General features: G+C 41.2%; 1 protein-coding gene across 1 annotated transcript in view; it reads right to left on the bottom strand.

Annotated features, from left to right (window-relative positions):
* Positions 1 to 16,797, bottom strand: part of LOC110392623 — a 155,265-nt gene extending 138,468 nt beyond the window's left edge. Inside the window, exons 1-2 of the mRNA XM_021384893.1 lie at positions 16,792 to 16,797; positions 14,486 to 14,808 (exon numbers count right to left, since the gene is read on the bottom strand). Of these exons, the coding sequence (XP_021240568.1) occupies positions 14,486 to 14,808; positions 16,792 to 16,797 (329 nt within the window). The remainder of the gene's footprint in view (positions 1 to 14,485; positions 14,809 to 16,791) is intronic.

Raw genomic sequence — 19,395 nt, 5'->3', positions numbered from 1 at the left:
GAAAAAGAGTGGAGCAGGGGACCATAATTTCAGATGCACAGTATCAACATTATTTTCCATGGAGGGAAAAAAAGGAGTCACAGTCTGTATAACTGAAAGCTGACATTTTTTATTTCACTTTTTCCAATCAGTTGAAATATTTACAGCTCAAGTTTTTCTAACTGGCATCCACTTTAACTTTCCACTTAAACTGGTTTTCAAAAATATTAGTGATACTGAGCTGTCAACCCTTAGCTGGTTCAGCAAAATGCAAGCTTTTCTGAGGACAGTACTTATTCCTCATGCTGCTTATACGCATGCACTTTCTTTGAGAAGACTGGATAATTGCTGATTTTCTCTGGAAAAGAAAAAGAACTTGTCTTAAAAGACTATACTGCAGCATGAGAGAAGGAGGCAATTCCTTAGCCAAGTTTTATGCCAATTACCAAGCTGTGCAGCATACAGTTCCCACTTACAGGAAGAAGGCACTTGACAACTTTCACCACATCAACAGAGAAAAAAAAAGAGAGACAAAATAATGTCCCAGCAAAAGGTCTCAAAGAATGAGAGTGAAACTGAGTCAAAATTAAACAAAAACTGCAGATTAAACAGCCTTAAGTGACAAACTTACTAACATCCTGAAGCTCTGCTTAGAGGGAGCATGAGTGTCTATGTTGTGAGAGGTCCACACTCCTCAATATTGTTATGTGATGCTATGATAAACGTCTACAGTCAGAGTGCTGGGTCCTGCTCAAAACTTGTATCTGGATGATAAAAGTTCAAAGGCCTAATCCTAACAGCTAACAAAAGCTCTCTTTTTTAAATGCCCCTGTATTTAACTCTGAAAAGCATTTACTGAATTTTGTGTTCTTACAAAAGAGACATGCATGCTTAAGCATGATACAGAAAAGTGACAAGCAAAAAATTACTGGGAACTGATTCTCCAGGAGCAGAAAAGAAACTGCCCTCAGATTCTCTGACCTGTGCATGTGAAGCTGAACTGGAATTAACCTGACAGTAAACCAAAATGTCCGAAATGTAGTTTATTAGCCACATAAGTAATTAAACTTCCCTTTAACACATTTTCCCTTGAATTATTTTATTATTTTAGATAATAGCATCTCCAAGCCAAACAGTCAAACAACTGCTTTTTGCCTAACTGCATACTCTATTCAGTAGCACAGTAGCTACCTAGCAGCCACACAATAAATATGTTCCCCTTTTAAAAAGATGTATCTGTAAAAAGAGATTAGTAACACATCAACCATGGAAATTTCTGAAAGACAGGCCAAGAATGTTTGAATGTCTGAAGTGATTCAGTTAAAATAGACAAAAACGTGTCAAAATAGTTATGCCTAGAGCTGTAGTGAACAGCAAGGAGCTATCTGGAGGATAGGTGCCAAACTGCTTATGAAAAATTACAGTACAAGATACTTTATATCCTTCTCTTATATCAATCCACCAGTAGAAAATCTTCCTTCAGACTGGTCTGGAAGAATGTCCGAAAAATCACTAGTTCAGTAACATAACATAATGTGGGTGCACAGATACTAAATAAAAACACAGAAGTAAATTCTGACCTGTTCTCACTGCTTTACGCAATACATTAGAATTCTTTTGTCAGCAATCAAAAGGCTATGTGTATCACTTTCAGGTTTTCCTCTCCTCTTTCATCACATTGGGACCACTAAATATTAGCATAGACATAGAAGAGTGCTTGGTGTAAAAAAATAAAACAAAAAAATAAAACCATGCACCGGGAAAACCTTAGTGACTCTGAGCAAGCTTTACCTATCCACTGTCAGTTTGAATACTGTCACCTAGTAACATTACCAGAGATAAGATCATCTGCAAAATGTACAGCAGGCCACCAAAGCAGTTCACGTGAATGTAAATAAAATTGAGGCAGTATATAAATATATGTTAAAAGAAGCATGGTTCTTTCAGAGTTGTTCTAGCTAAAAAAACACATCCTGAATGTGTGTGCCTCCATTACATGAACAAGCCAAAGTCTGAATGGCATGTAGCTGTTCTAACTTGAGATACAAACATCACATTTGAGTGGAGTTAATCACTGAAGAAAAACAACAACATAAAAGAAGTCTTTATATCTTTTGAATGCTTTAAGTAAGACCTCATAGAAATTGGACAAAACAGGTTTTATGGTTCAGCCACATTTAAGACTGGGTCAGCTGGTCTGTAGAGAACCCACAGAACGTATTACAATAAAAGAATGTGAACGGAAATGGGAACAGCTGTGCTCTACTACAAACCTGCAGCAGTTTTAACTACAAAACTTTCTTTATGCCTTTAATTTTCCATAGGACTCTATGCTATTCTGAGCAGCAGATTCACAGCTGCCATTTCCACAACAAAATACTTGGTTTAGTCAGACTGATCATGTCTCGTGTCTCATTTGTACAACTAAGTACAAATTAATTCTCAGAAATACCAGTTTCTTCTAGGCCCCAAAAATCAGGTTCTGTAATCACAAAGACTAATAAATGAACTGACTAATCACCAGTAATGAATATGCAGTCACATCTTCTTCATTCAAAACTCTGTAGTCATCTCAGGTATTCTTAGCTAATACAACACAGATCACCATCACACTGAAAACAAAAAGCTATCTAATACTATAAAAATAATTATATGCTCCACTATCCCAGAAGGAGAGTTTAAACTGCTTTCACTCCTGATTCATATCCAACATGATTTTTCCAAGAAGAAACAGAAATATTTCAGATCTCAAGAAAATCCCTCAAGTAATGACTCACTCTTTGCACATATTGGCTGACTGACCCCGGAAGAATAAAAAGCATCCATTATCAGGGATCTGTACTTTGATTTTCTTGTTATTTTCAACAATACAACGTTAAGTAGCTCAAAAAACTGTTTACATTGACATTTTAATAGTGCAGTTATGAACCTTTAAACTCACTTCTTAAAAGTCATCCTACTTAAGATTATCTGCTTCTCTTTATTCTGGGGGTATTTTTAGAAGCTGCTACTCTCAGAATAATAGAACTGCACTGGGAAAAAAAAAAAACAAACCCAAAAGACCATACATACAGCTATGTTTGTGCATGCATACATATGTATGTAGTGCAATGGTGACTGAATAAGGCTAGAGCAATGTATCAGATGTGAAATTTATTTGTTTTTTTCCACTTTAATTAGTTTTTTGTTTATGCATTCCATGTTCTTTATGCAAATACGAACTACTTAGAAGGAAGTTAATTCTTCATCTAAACCACTAATTCTATGCTTACACAGATAAACAGTTAATAAAAAAGGCAGGAAAATTGACAGAAATAGGTTGTGATGTAAATAATTCGCCGTGTATTATAAATTTTCATTTAATGCATCAATACGTTTTGTAAAACTACCATTGTTCACCAATGCTAGTGAACTGACTGGTGACATCAGGATTGGACAATGCCTGGGCTGTAGTGATCATGCAGTGGTGGAGTTCACACACATGGAGGGCCATGGGACAGATAGGGAGTAAAATCAGGATTCAGAATTTTAGGAAAGCTAAATTCCAGCTCTTTGGGGAGTTAGTCAAAAAACTCCCTGGGAATCTGTCCTCAAGGACAAGGGAATGGAGCAGACCTGGCAGATCTCTAAGGAAGCTTTCCTTGGGAGCACTGGAGCTCGCCATCCCCAGGTGTAGGAAGTCAAGAAAGAAAGGCAAGAGATCGGCATGGCTGAACTGAGATCTGCTGGTCGAACTACAGAAGAAAATGCACACGCAATGGAAGCAGGGACATGTAACCTGGGAGGAGTATAGGGATGCTGCTAGGTGGTGTAGAGATCAGGCCAGGAAGGCCAAGGCCCAACTGGAACTGAACTGGGCAAGGGGTGCAAAGAAGAACAAGTAAGAGTTCTTTCTGCAGGCATATCAATCAGAAAAGGATAGTCCAAGAAGGCACAACCCCCTTAGTGAGCAATATAGGCAGGCTGCTAACAACAGACAAGCAGAACGTTGAGGTACTCAACGACATTTTTCCCTCAGTCTTCAGTGGCAACTGCTCTTCACACACTCCTTGAGTGGATGGGCTGGAATGGAGGACTGAGGCAAATGTCCCTCCCACTGTGAGCAAAGATAAGGTTTGTGACCACCTGAGGAACTATGGGTCCCAGTGAGATGCATCCCAGAGTGCTAAGGGAACTGGCTAAAACAGTCACAAAGTCACTCTCAGCAATAACTGAAAGTCATGGCAGTCAGGTATAAAGACTCTGAGTGACTGGAAAAAAGGCAACATAGCATCAATTTTTAAGAAGGGTAGAAAGGACAAACCAGGAAATTACCGACCTGTCAGCCTCACCTCTATGTTGGGGAATATCATGGAATAGATTCTCCTGGTAGCTATATTAAGGCATATAAAAGAGAGGGAAGTGATACTAGACAACCAACACAGCTTCCCCAATACCAAGTCCTGACTGACAAATCTAGTGGCCTTCTATGATGGTGCAATGGCATCAACAGACCACAGAAGAGCCACTGATGTCATCTGCCTGGGCTTCAGTAAGGCCTTTGACATGGTCCTCCATAACATCCTACTCTCTAAATTGGAAAGATACAGATTTGATGGGTGGACTGTTCAGTGGATGAGGAACTGGTTATGAGATTTTACCCAGAGAGCAGTGGCCAATGGCTCAATGACCAGATGGAGATCACTGACAAGTGGTGTCCCTCAGACATCTCTACTAGGACCGATACTCTTAAATATCTTCATCAATGACATCGACAGCAGGATTGAGTGCACCTTCAGCATGTTTGTAGATGACACCAAGCAGTGTGGTGCAGTCAGCAGGCCTGACAGGCAGGATGCCATCCAGAGAGACCTAGACAAGTTCAAGCAGTGGGCCCAAGAGATTTTCATGAGGTTCAACAAATCCAAGTGCAAGGTCCTGCACCTGGGTCATGGCAACCCCCAGTATCAACACAAGCAGGGGATGAAAGGATATTAAACAGCCCTGCCAAAAAGGACTTTGGGGGTACTGGTGGACAGACAGCAATGTGCCCTTGCAGCTCAGAAAGCCAATCATATCCTGGGCTGCATCAAAAGAAGTGTGGGGATGTGATGCTGCCCCTCTACTCTGCACTGGCGAGACCTCACCCAGAGTACTGCATCCAGATGTGGAATCCTCAGTACAGGAGAGATAGGGACCTGTTGGAGCACATCTAGAGGAAGGCCAAAAAAATGATCAAAAGGATGGAATACCTTCACTATAGGGACAGGCTGAGCGAGTTGGGGCTGTTCTTATTCAGCATTCCCTCCACAACTCTGACTATTAAGCCTCTTTCCTTACACTGACTAATAAAATACTATATTCATTTGGCAAGATTTAAGGCTAAATTAAAATGGAAGATGTTTAAACAACCAAGTATAACTGAGCTATCACCCCACTTATTTAGAACTGTAGTCAGCATTGGCACTACACCGCTAGTTCTTCTTCAGTAGTATTTTTGCAGTAGCAGGCACATTTATAATGTGCTATATATAGAGTCAAGAAAAAATGAAAGCAATTAAAAAGAATACAGATTTTCTTATGCTCAGCTAATGTTAAATTTGCATATTAATTAATCTTTGTGACTTTCAAAAATAACCTATAACAGTCAAGCTGTTGACTACTTTTGCCATTGTGATGGCCTCACTATGCCTTTTCTGGAGATACTGCTGCTTCAAGTTATAAAATGGTGGAATCAAATACTTTTTCAAAACATTAAAGTGTTAAAAAAAAAAAAAGAAAAATTACAGGGCTAGGAAAAGTCAGAGGGAAAAAATACAATAGATAACAAGAGCAAAGAGAGGCAGAGTTCAGGAAGTGACAAGAAAGTGAAAACGGAGTTTCAGAATGTCTGCCTTCCCAAGATCGATCTCAACAGCAGCTGGTGTCCCTTGGAGCTCCTTTATAATGAAAATCTGAAGTGGAAACTGTTCAATATTCCAAAGTTCATTTTTAGAAAAGAACTAAACTGTAGACAGCCAATGAAAGGGAAGCTGGCCTTCTGGCAATAGTTCAAAAGAGTGATGGACTTACTCTTCACAAGAAATACACAAAACAAAATAATGTATATTTCTAGCTGCTCTTTCTCATCTATCCTAATTACTATTTCCTTTTGATTTGCTTGATAATCTTCATAGCAAAAAATGCTACATTTCAGCTATATTTTATCTAGAAGCATTACTAGCAGGAGCAGTTTCTAGCTTCTAGAAACACTAAGCCTTAGCAACAGATAAATTATCCTACTCGGCACCTTAAGAAGTTCATTAACAGTGGTTGGTAAAGAAAAATACAGCATTTATATCTAACATTTTGAGACATTTTACTTCTTTTCATTTTATTTTACCTGTGAGTAGATGAAAAATAACTGTCTCTATCAAAACAAAGTTGCTGGTATCCCTAGTTTCAAAATTCTGAAAATCAGTTACCTTGAAGGAAGTCTTTGTATAAAATATAAAGCAGTTTAGCTTTTTGCACACAAGGAAAAAATGTTTCGTATTTTACCCCAAGTGTGATCGGGCTTGAAGATATAAAGTCTGAAGAGAAAAACAAAACCATATGTGAACAGGTGAATTTATACTCTTTGTCTTAACATCAAGACAGCTTCAAAAATGGTGCATTCGCTACTTTGTCACATATTACTTAAATTATAAAAAGGCTCTACAAATGTCATTGGGTTTACAGAACACAGAAGTCAAAAATGACATGAACCTCTTTCCCAGCTGTGGTAAAGTTCCCCACCTTGCTAAGGCTAATGTGTTAGAACCAGTCATTCTTCTGTTGTTCCACCCGTGCTTCAGAAAGGGCTCTGAGTTATCTCCCTCTGATTCAGCAAACACCATCCTCAGAAAGATTCACACATTAACAAGGAACAACATTAAGACAGCATTAACAGCCTGTTCCAGTGTTTGTTTTAAATATCTACATTCTGCGTGAGAAGATTAAATGTGTGAGATTTGTTTGAATAATACAAGTTTTATACTGTAGAAAAGTTGTTTTAATAATAAAATCCTTTCTTCAGATGAAACGGAAGAGTTATCCCTACTTATAAATAAAGAAGATATGACCACATTTCCTTGATCTTTACAAACAAATGAAATTTAAGAGTTGTTAAGCTGAAGTGCATTAATTCAATTATCTCAATTAGAAAAACAATTGCATGCAGAAACTACTAAAGCAGTGAATTCAAGTACATGCAGAAACTACTAAAGCAGTGAATTCAAGTAAAAGCCTCTCAACTTCGATTACTGTCTTGACCAAAAGTCATTAGCAACTTACAGTTATTCTTGTGTTCACATTTTTTGCTAAACCGGAGAAAATTGGATTGTCTAGGGTAAAGTAGGATGTTTCCAGTAAAGCTATAAAAAGAAAACTCATGACTAAATTATGATCCCTACACTACACACTAGCTCTGTTGCAGAGAAACAAGACATAGCCTGGCCAATACATGTCCATTATAAAAGCAAACATTACATAACTACAACCAAAGACCCTGCCAAATATGTATTTATAATTCTTCATTTCAACACTGCACTGCTTATATGAGCTTTAAGAAGACTCTATACATATTAAACTGTTTCTATATACTCACACAATATTCAGTTTATGATGCAAACTACAATTCTACACCCCCCATTTCAGACTGAATTATTGCAAGTATATTTTCATCCCATTAAAATGACTAGCTATGTAAACAAAATACTGTGCTGCAGCGGTACCTCCGTCAGTCACAATTTTATTCAGATTTCAATCCAACAAAAGGCTTACATTGCATTTTTGTAAGTATTTCACTAAAGTAGCAGAAATAAAACAGTAGAATATTAACATCAAATGAAAAAAAAACATTAAAAAAAAAAAAAAATCAACAACACAACCCAGTTCATAAGGCATTTTATCTGCCAGCCCAGAAACCCACAGAACTCAATAGGGTGAATTAACCAGAATTAGAATAGAATATAATTAGAATTAGAATAACTTCCTAAAGAATAAAGTATGCCTAAAAAATACAGTATATTACTCCAGGCAGAATTGCTGATGTCTCTTTATAATTAGAATTATTTATGCTGTTCAGCATTTCCAATGTTTAGTTTTATTTGCAACTTTGGCAAATCATCTTATCTGTCCTCTTTTGCTTTCTACCCATCTGTATATACAAGCACAATACATATTGTGAACTGCACTGAAAAATGTGTTGAGTTCAGTTTTAAAAAGTAACAATAAAGGAAAAAATATATAAACAACTTTCTTCCTTTTATTCAGCAAAAGAGTCAAAAAACTTCAAAAATCATTAGTGAATATGTTTTGAAGCCATCAACATAGGCAAGCATTAAGTTAATGCTACACTTTTTCATGCATCTCTAAAAATGGACCCAAATTTAACCAACTTCTTGGAAATAAGTACCGTGAAGTTTCAGTACAAACAAAAGCGAAACACTGGGCTACAAAGAGGAATAAGAATTGAGACCAACGCTTGGTAAAAATGCTGAAAATGTACATGGAAACAGAAGGAGAATCTAGAATGGACTGATCTGGGAAATCAAGAAGAGGAAGCTATGGAGGATAATGAATTATAAGTTGAAAGAAGGTTGACAAGAAAAAGCAAGGAGAGATGGGACTGGCTGAGAAAAACTCTGGAATAGTCAAGACCAGTAGCATCTAAAGAACTGATATTTTGACTGGCTACAGGAGAATAAAGAGACTGGTTTTAGGAAACATATAATGGATGAAGTAGAAGGGACTTGCAGACGACTCAACCACTATGACAGATTCTCTCTAAAGCCCAGAATCAAAGGAAAGAATTCATTTTTTTACTACTTCTCCACTATGATAACTAACTGTAGAATCGCTTCACAAATTATCTCATTCGGCTTTATTACTGGCATATTTAAAAGGAACCAAACTCAAATAATATCACTCAGCTAAGAGCCTTTGCAAAGGATGTTACTTTTCTAATCCTACTGATAACCACTATGGGTCCAATGAAGTAACACATAAGGAAATGTATGAAATTTACTTTGAAAGTTGAAAATTTTCTACGCTTTCTTTGGTTTTTATTTTTATTATTATTTCAATTTTGCTTGCATTTATTTTCCAGATTTTAAGAAACATCATGAAAGAATATCATTAATGTTAATGAATCAATCACTCAAATGTTATAAAATGACAAACACTATTGTCTGTGCAACCATAATTCACTTCTGTTAAGTGCATACATTTTAAAATAGTATTTAACTAAACACATACTTCTTCAAAGTTACCTGGCCTTATTCAATGCACAGGATAAACATGCACAGAAGATGAAACAGGACATAATGCAGGCAGGACTCATCTTACCCACTGAAGAGACAGGAATGTGCGTAGTGAGAGAGGCAGGGCTTCCAGAAAGGGGAGAAGCTCTACAATAGGCCATGAATGTATTAATAATTAATGTCCTCTCTGTTGTAGTTTCCCCCATCCCTCTTGTTGTCACGTATACCACTTAAACCAAAATTCCCCCAGTTTGGAATTAACTGTGAATTCCTCTTTCTCCCATCCTCACTGCGGAAATGCTCAAATATGAGTCTGCAGTTTGGGCAATTCCATCCTGGGCTGCATCAAAACAGGGATGGCCAGCAGGGCGAAGGAGGTGATTGTCTCCTTCTACTCATAAGGCCCCATCTGGAGTACTGAGTCCAGCCTAGGGCTCCCAGTGCAGGAAGGACGTAGAACTGTTGGACCAGGGCCAGAGGAGGGCCCCAAAGATGATGAGAGTGCTGGAACACTCTATGAAGACACGCTGAGGGAGCTGGGCTTGCTCAGTCAGAAGGCAGCAAGACTTCGGGAGACTCCATTGCAGCCTTCCAGCACTTGATGGGAGCTTACAAACAGGAGGAAGACTGAATTTTTTACACAAGCAGATAGTGATAGGATAAGGCAGAATGCTTTTAAACTAAAAAATGGGGAGATTAAGGTTATACATTAGGAGGAACTTTTTCACTAAGAGGGTGGTAAGGCACTGGCACAGGCTGCCCAGAGAAGCAGTGCATGTCCCATCCCTGGAGGCATTCTAGTCAGGCTGAATGGGGCCCTGGGCACCTTGATCTAGTGGGTGGTAACCCTGCTAACATCAGGGGGGTTGGCACTGGATGGTCTTTAACTCCTCTTCCAGATGAAGTCATTCTGTGATTCCACACGTGAAGCACTGAGGACTGTTAGTAAAAACAGTGGTAGTTGTGGCTTGAGCAAATATATAGAAGTATGGTTGTTTACAAGCGAATGCTTTTAACCTAACCCTCTGATCACCATCTGTAAATGTCGTTTCTCGCCTTAGGTAGTGTTTGATAAAGTAAAAACTGTGAAGAATTCTGATCTCATAATGATAAACACTTAAGCACAGCCCATACAGATGTTATCTGTTCCATTTTCAAGGTAGAGCTATGTGAAGAAGAAAATAAATCACGGGCTCAGGTATCGATCAATATGAAAGATAAACAAAAGAGTGAACTGTGTTAAGTGAGCTCCATTCACCCTGTGCACTGAATGAGGCAGGGTTCCTGCAGAAAAAATTAACAGCACACGATCATGTAGATTGTATCAAAAATACATGCTCAGGAAGCCACTGTTAAGTTCTCTGTTCCACAATCTTAATAATCTAGGGCAGGCATGTCCAACCCGTTCCCAGTGCAGCCCGCTCTCTGCTGCCACGTCATCATGTTAGAAGCTCTGCCCCACCAAGCGGCCCCGCCCAGTCCCAGGACACAAGGAGGGCACAGTGTAGTGGTGATAAATAACGTGGCACTACACTTAATTTGCAAGGAAATCGTATTTGTTTTCTAATATTACAATTTGAAAAGACATTGTATGCAGAAACATGCTGCTAAATTAGACGCATATCAAGGAATCATAGACAACTCTGGGTTGGCAGGGACCTTTAACATCACCTTGTTCCAACCCCCCTGCTATAGGCACGGACACCTCCCTCTAGACCAAGTTGTGCAAAGCCCCATCCAGCCTGGCCTTGATTGCTTCCAGGGAGGGGGCACCCACAACTTCACTGGGCAACCTGTTCCAGTGTCTCACCGCCCTCACAGTAAAGAATTTCTTCCTGTCTAAATCTACCCTCTTCCAGTTTAAAGCCATTTTCCCTCATCCTGTTGCTACCTTATAAAAACTCCCTCCCCAGCTTTCCTGTAGGCCCCCTTCAGGTACTGCAAGGCCACTATGAGGTCCCTCAGGAGCCTTCACTTCTCTGGGCTGAAGAGCCCCAGTTCCCTCAGCCTGTCTCCTTCGGGAGGTGCTCCAGCCCTCTGATCATCAAGCTTTGTAAAGACAAAATAGCAGAACTGCAAAAAGTCTGTCACCTCAACAAAATATTTAAAAAGAAGTTAAAACTCAAATTGACTCTGTTATAAAAGCTAGTCACGATAGCAAATCTGATTGCAAAAAAAAACAAAACCATTTCCTGATGGCGAGTTTGTTAAGCAATGTATGAAAGCTTGTCCTGATAAAAAAATGGATTTTTCTAAAATCAGTTTGTCTCACCAGACTACAGCCAGGAGAACTGCAGAAACAGGAACATCTCTCAAAAGAAATTTGGAGAGTAGAGCTGCTAATTGGAAATGTTATGCTTCAGCAATAAAAGAAAGTACTGACGTTACAGATATGGTTCTACTTGCCATTTTCATTAGAGGTACTGATAATGAATATAATGTCACTGAAGAAATGGCTTCTTTTGTGCCACTGAAAGACATATCTAAATATTGTAATTTGTAAGAAGCAGTAAAAAAAATACATTAATGTGATTTTATTTAACCTTTGTCAACATAGCTGGCGTAGCTACTGATGGTGCCCCAGTGATGACTGGCAAAAAGGAGGAACTTATAAAATTAGTAGAAGATGATGCAGTTACCACTACTAACTCATGTTTGATGAAATATCATTGCATCAGGCAGCAAGAAAATTTATGTGCAAAAACTTTAAAAATGGATAATGTCATGCAAACCGTCATCAAAGCCGTGAATTTCATGAAGTCCAAGGGACTGAATCATTGCCAATTCTAGAAGTTCCTCAAAAGTATGGATGCTGATTATGGGGTCATCATTTACTTTTCTGAAGGAAGGTGGTTACGTCGGGGTAAAATGCTAAAAAGACTCAATGGCTTGCAACGTGACATCAAGTTCTGTATGGAATCAAAAGGAAAATTTGTGCCAGAACGTAAAGATTAAAAATGGCTCACAGATTTAGCATTTGCATCTGCAAGGTGAGAATCACCTCATCTGTGCTACAGTTCACACAGCAACAGTTTGAAATGAAATTATAGCAAGCTCAAATTATGGCAAATAATTTAATGCATTTTGATACATTGGCTAAACACAGACCTGTGAACAGTGAAGAACATGCAGACGTGCTTTCTGTTTCGATAAATACATTTGAGAATAAGTTTCAAGATTTCCAAAACAATACACAAAAAATTGATTATTTGTGACTCCATTTTCAGTCAACATCAATACATTACTTGCAAATTTTCACACGGAATGTATAGAGTCGCAATCACACATTCAACTCAAAGAAAATTTTGGCCATGTCTCTTTATCGGTCTTTTATAAGCCGTCTCTTACCAGAGAAAAATATCCCTTGCTTCACAGCCATGCCTTATTCATGTCATCACTTTTTGGCAGCAGGTACATTTATGAACAGTTATTGTCAAGCATGAAGCACGGGAAGAGTAATATTTCATCAAAAATCTGATGAACACCTTACGACCTCACTAGGAATGGCAACCACTGCCACTGAACGGGACAGACGTATCAGTTTCACAAAAACAAGGTCAAACATCCCATGAGTTTTATATTTTTGTTGCTCTCAGTTTTTTATGTTTTAATAAAAAATACATAAAAAATAAGGTTTGTTACTTAAATACATTACACTTATTACATATTTTGCATACCTCCCAAGGCAATCCCTGTTTGCTCAATGCTGCTCAAGCAAGCCAAAAGGTTGGGCAACCATGATCTAGGGCTTCTCCTACAGAAGGTGTAAAAGGTTTAATGTCCAGTGAAGTCAACTAACTTCTTGCATAACCATGCAGCTTTAAAGAGGCTGAACTGCTTTTTGGTGTCTGTCTGAAGTCAAATTGTAATCTCTTGCTGATTTAGAATAGCATTGTAGAAAATACACACAGGGGAAAGGTCAGTCCTTCATTTTACCCTTTATTTATACTTTTTGAAAAATTTAGGGATGGATATTTTGATGCATTGTCAACTATCACTAAACACAAATATATGAATTAATCAAGTAATGCAGATAGAGATAGTAATTATTCAGAGGTAAATGAACAAGAAATCCACACTACCATCAGGCTTCTGCAGCATTAGAGAAAGTTCTTCTCACGGCTATAGGCAATGACAATTCGTACAAGATGGGACAAAGATCATCCTGACATACAGATCTGTACAAGATTTGCACTGCAAGAAAGACATTAAATAACTTATTAATGATAAAGAAGGGATCGTTTTCAAAACTCCAGGTTATTTCAGTAAGCTTTCCGCTGTGCTCATGCAGTTTCAACTCCAGTGTTATTTTAACTGTTTTAAGAGCAGTTTTATACAAAGGACTGACACTAAGCGAAGTCTATCTGTAACACCTCCTCTCGTGGAGCCACCCCTGCACACGTGGATTGCCTAAAAAAGGCAATTTTTTTTTTTGCCTAAGTTGTACACACAGTAATTACATAACGGCTTGTTTTTAAAACCCTAAGGACTTTTGTTTTTATGCGTTTTAATATCACAACCGTTAAAAGTGTTCTTAGCCCACAGGTCACAGTTTAATTACTAAATGGAGCGCGGCTGATTAACGGCACAGATCATCCGCGGCGGGTGTGAGAGCAGAAGCGCGCAGAGCTCCGCCGAGCGGACGCGGCTCCCGAGGCGGCTGAGCCCTTCAGGTGCCTCGAGCGGAGCTCAGCAGCGGCGTTTCTGCTCTCACCAGCAGGTGTTACCACAGCCAGCCGCAATTACTGCCGTTCGCGGGAAAGCGGCACGGAAAAGACGCACGATTAGCGCTTTGCAAGGGGGGAAACGCAGCGAAACGGCGCTGTTTCCACTGAAAGAAGGCGCAGCGAGAAAAACGCGCGTTGTAGCCGCCCGCCGCCAGAGCCGCAGCGCGCAGCCGGGCTGCAGCGGGCACGAGCCGCCGGCACCGCGCGGGCGCTCCGCTCTGCGGCACCCGCCCGCAGCCCCCCCCCGCCCCCCCCCCCCCCCCCGCCCGCACCGCGCCGCGCCCCGCCGCCCGAGGGCACGGCAACTGCGGCTGCATCGCCCCGGACTCCCGCCATCCCGCTCCGCTGCGGGGTGGGGGGAGGATGCCGCCCGTTACCCCTTCCCCGCCGCCTCACCACCGCCCCCAGGCGCACCGGGAAAGTTGTCACGCCGCCGGCTCACCGCTCCCATCCCCACCGCCGAGCCCCGTCGCGCGGAGCGGGGGAGGGTCCCGCTGCGGTGACAGCCGTGCCTACCTGCGCAGCGCTGCCGTGACAGCCAGGCTACCGCCCACAGGCGTCCCACCACAGCGCGGCACGGTACGGCACGGCACGGCTGACAGCCGCCCGCGCGCCGCCCCCCTCAAACCCCCCCCACCCAGCACCAACCGCCGCCGCGCGTGCCGAGCCGGCGGGCCCGAGCGGGGCGCGGCGGCGGCTGATTGGACGCGGGTGATGTCACTGTGCGCGCGCGCGAGCGGGACCGCGGCCGTTGGGCGGTGGGGAGATGGAACTGGAGGTGAGGGGAGCGGAGCCCACGCCCGCGGCACAGCGCCGCCCGTGGGGCAGCACACGCCCAGCTACTGCCCGCACGCGTCCCGCCCCCACCGGCAGCGCGGGGAGCGGCGAGAATAGGGCGGCCTCGCACCTCCGGGACAGCGCCGGGCGGTCAGCGCGCGGCTCTCAGCTGGAGCGGGGTGGGGGGAGACTTGACGCGAAGCGCAGCTTTTCCCGGACTGACAGTGTGTCCCTTTAGAATGGCAGATAGCGCACGGCCTCCAGCTGGCAGAGCACAAGTAGCACGGCTGTGATGTGCCACCAGTGCGGCAATAAGGACAAGGGAGTGGAGAAATTCAGCCAGCCAGAGGTCATCTGCGTGGCAGCCTGAGGCCTCTGTTGCTCTGTGAACAACTCCTGTTGGGAACATCACCTAAGGGCATACATTCCTCCACAGGGGAGGCACCTGACATACTTATTTTGTGCAGCTTGAGGTGGGAGACCATGTGGAAGAATGACGTATTATCTGCCAAATTTCTGGGTGTTGCCTGGTTGGGTAAGATAAAAGTCCTACCTAATGCAGTTATCGACGAGATAGAGGCATTCCCTTGCCAAAAACAGTAAAACAGCTTCGAGAGCTTTTAGGTATATTGGGATAGTGGCAGTTATTTATGCCACATTTAGCACAGAAATTAGGATCCTTACATCAGTTGGTAAGAACAGGCTGGGTGTGGGATTGGGGCCAACAACAGGATGCCTTTCAGCAGGTGAAGCTACAGTAAAACAGGTACAGGCATTGGGCTCTAACGGCCAGCCATCCCTGGTGATGAGTACCTCTCTATTAAACTGATGAATATTAACTTGCCTCGCTATACATTCTTTGGGATCAGTAAACTATACGCGCAAGCACTGACACTTCTGCATGACAGAAGCATGGGAGGAAAGAAGCCAGAGCTGCTTCCATCAGCAGTCCTCTCAGACAGTCACTTCATGTCTGAAAGGAATCGATCTCACTCTCCTAAAGCAGGAGATACCACCAACCTTCCGGCTTTACAGTCTGCAGATTACAGCAAATACCGTTAGGACAATTAAAATGGGATCATAACTCCCACAAGCATATGGGTCAGAAGCTCGTTGTTCAGGGAATAAAATGATAGTTCATAAAAATACCCCAGCAGATCCCCATTTAATCATTCCAGAGTTGGAGATTTAAGGCTGGATCTTTAATTCCTGTGTCTTAATCCAGCTCTGAGCACTGGATGCGTACACAAACATGTAAAGCAGAGGAGAGCTATTGCTGTGTATATACTTTGAAAGCGATAGGGACCAAGGCAAAATTCCACATGCTAAAGAGCAGCCAGTGTAGTACTAAATATGAAAGAAAAACCTGGCATTAAAATATAGCAGATCAGAAGGCATTAAAATATTAATAAGTGTTGAAACTCTGGCAGAGACTTCATCTGAACCCCAGTTTTTAGAGACCTCAACTGCCTTCTTACATGAGGACCATAAAACCATCTCAGCCCCTGGCACAATTTAGAGCAGTTTTAGGACTGCTCTGAATGGTGCTTGGTTCCAAAACAGCCTTAGGGTGTATTTTGCAGCTAGAAGCACTATAACATGAAAGTCAACTTAACAATGAAGATTTGCTGAAAGGAGTGCTGGGTCCTCTCAGAGGTGCAACACAGGCAGCTACATGCTGCTGCGGTATGTTAAATATTTAGGATACCCTCTGAAGGATGTTTTTCCATAACGCTCAGTGAATTTAGGTTCTGGTTTCATTGCCAGAAGTTAAGATGGCTGGCACATGCATTTTGAGCCAGGGTAATTTTTTGCTTAAATATACCAGTGGGTGTCTCTGCACTGCAAAGAACATCCCTGCCTCTCCCTTCGCTTTATTCCAGCATCCTTCACTAGAGCCAGACACTCGCAAAACAAAACAGGAACAGAAAACATGCAAAAAGCAGAAACGGATTGGATTCAATACTCTGTGCATTTGTAAGCATCAGCTGCCTGTTACTGTTCCTATGACCAGTTTATATCTGTAATCATACACTTCATCCTACCTTCATCCCTTCGCATTTGATTCCTGAATTTGTTTCCTGGAGAGAGGCAGAAGTCGTTCAGGATCCAACCATACATAAGAAAAAGGCAGAGATGCAGCCAGCAGCTCCCAGGGAGGAACAGCAGCTGCTGACCTCGCTTCATATATGCTGCAGCAAACACTCACGGCATCCACCAGGAGAGGAAGGGTCAGCGGGGGAATACGAAGCAAAGACAACAGCTTTCCATTACGATAAGATGGAGACTCAGGCCAGCATGAGCTTTAGGCACCCCTACCCAGTCTCAGCAATCTTTTAGAGGATTAATAAGATTAGAAGCGCCTATTGTTTTGCTAATGGCTGTTTATTTGAAAAGGGGCTTTTCTTGTAAACAAACAGAAATGGCCATATGTTGCTCCATGCTCCAGAGCTGCCTTGGACTACTGCTAAAAGGAAAAAATGAAAATCACGTTCCAACTGGCAATTTCACGAAAGGAAACAATTATTTAACCTTTCATTCCACTGCTGTAGTGCAGCTGAAGGTAACACATTAAAATGTCTTGAGTGCTCTCTTTGAAATACCTTGCTGGAGCTTGCACGAACATAAGAAGGCTAACAATGCAATACATCTACAGTTCTTCACTGTTTTTCCCCCTTATTGAATTCCATATGTGGATTTGCAGAGGTAATTTGAACTCTGACCACATCTGAACCTACCATCCATAAAGCTGATGCATGCAAGTTCCTTTTCATAGCTCCCAAATGGTGCAAAATTGTTCTCATGATATAAAATTTTTCAGATGAAAGTAAAAGGCTTGGAGTCAGCCACCGCTGAGCTGAACACAACCCCTGTTGAATTCCAAACTCTCCAAAGTGAATAAAGAATATCAGAAAGGTCATTTTATTTATCAGCCTTAAAATATGGCATACAGCAAAACGTACAGTTCAAGCTAGCTTCTGTATCTTACAGCTCTACTTTCAATAGCCTGTAGTGTAATCATTCATTCAGGCTACTGTTTCCTATGTTTAATCACTTTCATGACTCAAATGTTTTTGGGAAAATTATTCAGACAGCTTTGAGGATGCAAAATGACAAAGTTAAGTTGTTTCTCGTTAAAATTACCAGTCTAACCATTTCTTTTAAAGGAATACTGTACCTACATCCCTTCAAAGGAGGGAGTAGGAACTCAAGGCCTGGCAAAAAAAAAGAGATAATTTAGATCTCAGACAGAATTTTCTATGCAAACAAAAATATACATATCTGATGAAGATATGAACAGGAGAGACTATGGTTACAATCTTGATCACTAACAGGTACTTTGAACTCTAAAAACCATTCCATTTGGACTTCAGGTAACTGTGCAGTGGGGTTTGATTGAGAATGAGACATCAGAATGCAGGTTGGGTGAATACAGAATTAGCTGGTCCTCTCAGCAAAAAGATCTCAACTTTCCCTTGAATCTAGCCCCACAAATTACTATGTTTAACTTCTCCATGAAATTGCTTCTCTATAAAGCTAGTAGGCAGGATTTCAAGTTTGTAGCACAGAAGATAGTGAATCTAGTGTCCCTTCAGAGAACCAGAACTTGCCCAGAGTCTCTCCTGAGAGAAAAATACAGTCTCTTACTACACCATTTTCCACTGATGCCTATAGCTAGATATGATAGCTGCTTACCTTCACTTACCTACAGCCTTTCCATAGAAAAACGAAGGAGAAATACAAAATGAATCAAAATTAAAAATATATATGTCAAATTTTGTGGTGCTATATTGGCTGTTTCTCATGGAGGATGATACTTATTAATGCCAGCAATTACTAATTTAGCTCCAGTGAGAGATGACCATGTCACGAACAGAAAATTCTTTAGCTACTGACAGTTCTACACGTTTAGAAGACACGTCAGTTTTCCTTAAGTATATAGAGAGCTGGCTACATACATAAATTCTGAGTAAATAGGATACTAGTAATTACTGAAGTTGCAATTCAAGTCTTCAAGAATCATTTTATTACCTTAGTTTTATCACCCTTCTCTTAGTCATTACCCAGGCCTTTACATGAGCTCAGTACTTTTTTCTACCATGTCTCATTCTTCAAGGTATATAAGACCATGAAGTACGAGGGCTGCTCCAAAAGTAATGTCACCTATTTTATTACGTTGGCCAACAATGCCAGAGGCAGATGTTTGTGGTGTGGCCACAGAGATTGAACCTTCCTGACAATATCCCATCCCATTTCCTTGCCATGCAACAGATGGCAGCAGAGGGGCAGTCTGACCAAACAGTGACATGGAGGTGCATATGAAACAAAAGTGTATCATTGAATTTCTTCATATGGAAAAAATGGCACCTGCTGACATTCACTGGCATTTGCTGAATGTTTATGGAGACCAAGCAGTGGATGTGAGCACAGTGAGGCAGTGCATTTCAACAACGGCAACAGTGACATGAAAGACAAGCCACATTCCGGATGGCATGAGCAGCTGACACACTGCAAAATGAAGAGTCTCAATCAGCTCATCCATAAAAACCAGCTAAAGGTGATTTCACTATGTGGAAAAATAGTGTTTTGTAGCTGAGAATTTATCAAATAATGTTGTTGTGCTCTTTATCTGTTGAAGTTTCCATGGA

The sequence above is a fragment of the Numida meleagris genome, chromosome 1 (genome assembly GCF_002078875.1).
Source record: "Numida meleagris isolate 19003 breed g44 Domestic line chromosome 1, NumMel1.0, whole genome shotgun sequence".
NCBI classification, from domain to species: Eukaryota; Metazoa; Chordata; class Aves; order Galliformes; family Numididae; genus Numida; species Numida meleagris.
Note: the sequence above shows the minus strand (reverse complement) of the source record. Positions and strands in the feature narration are given on the sequence as shown.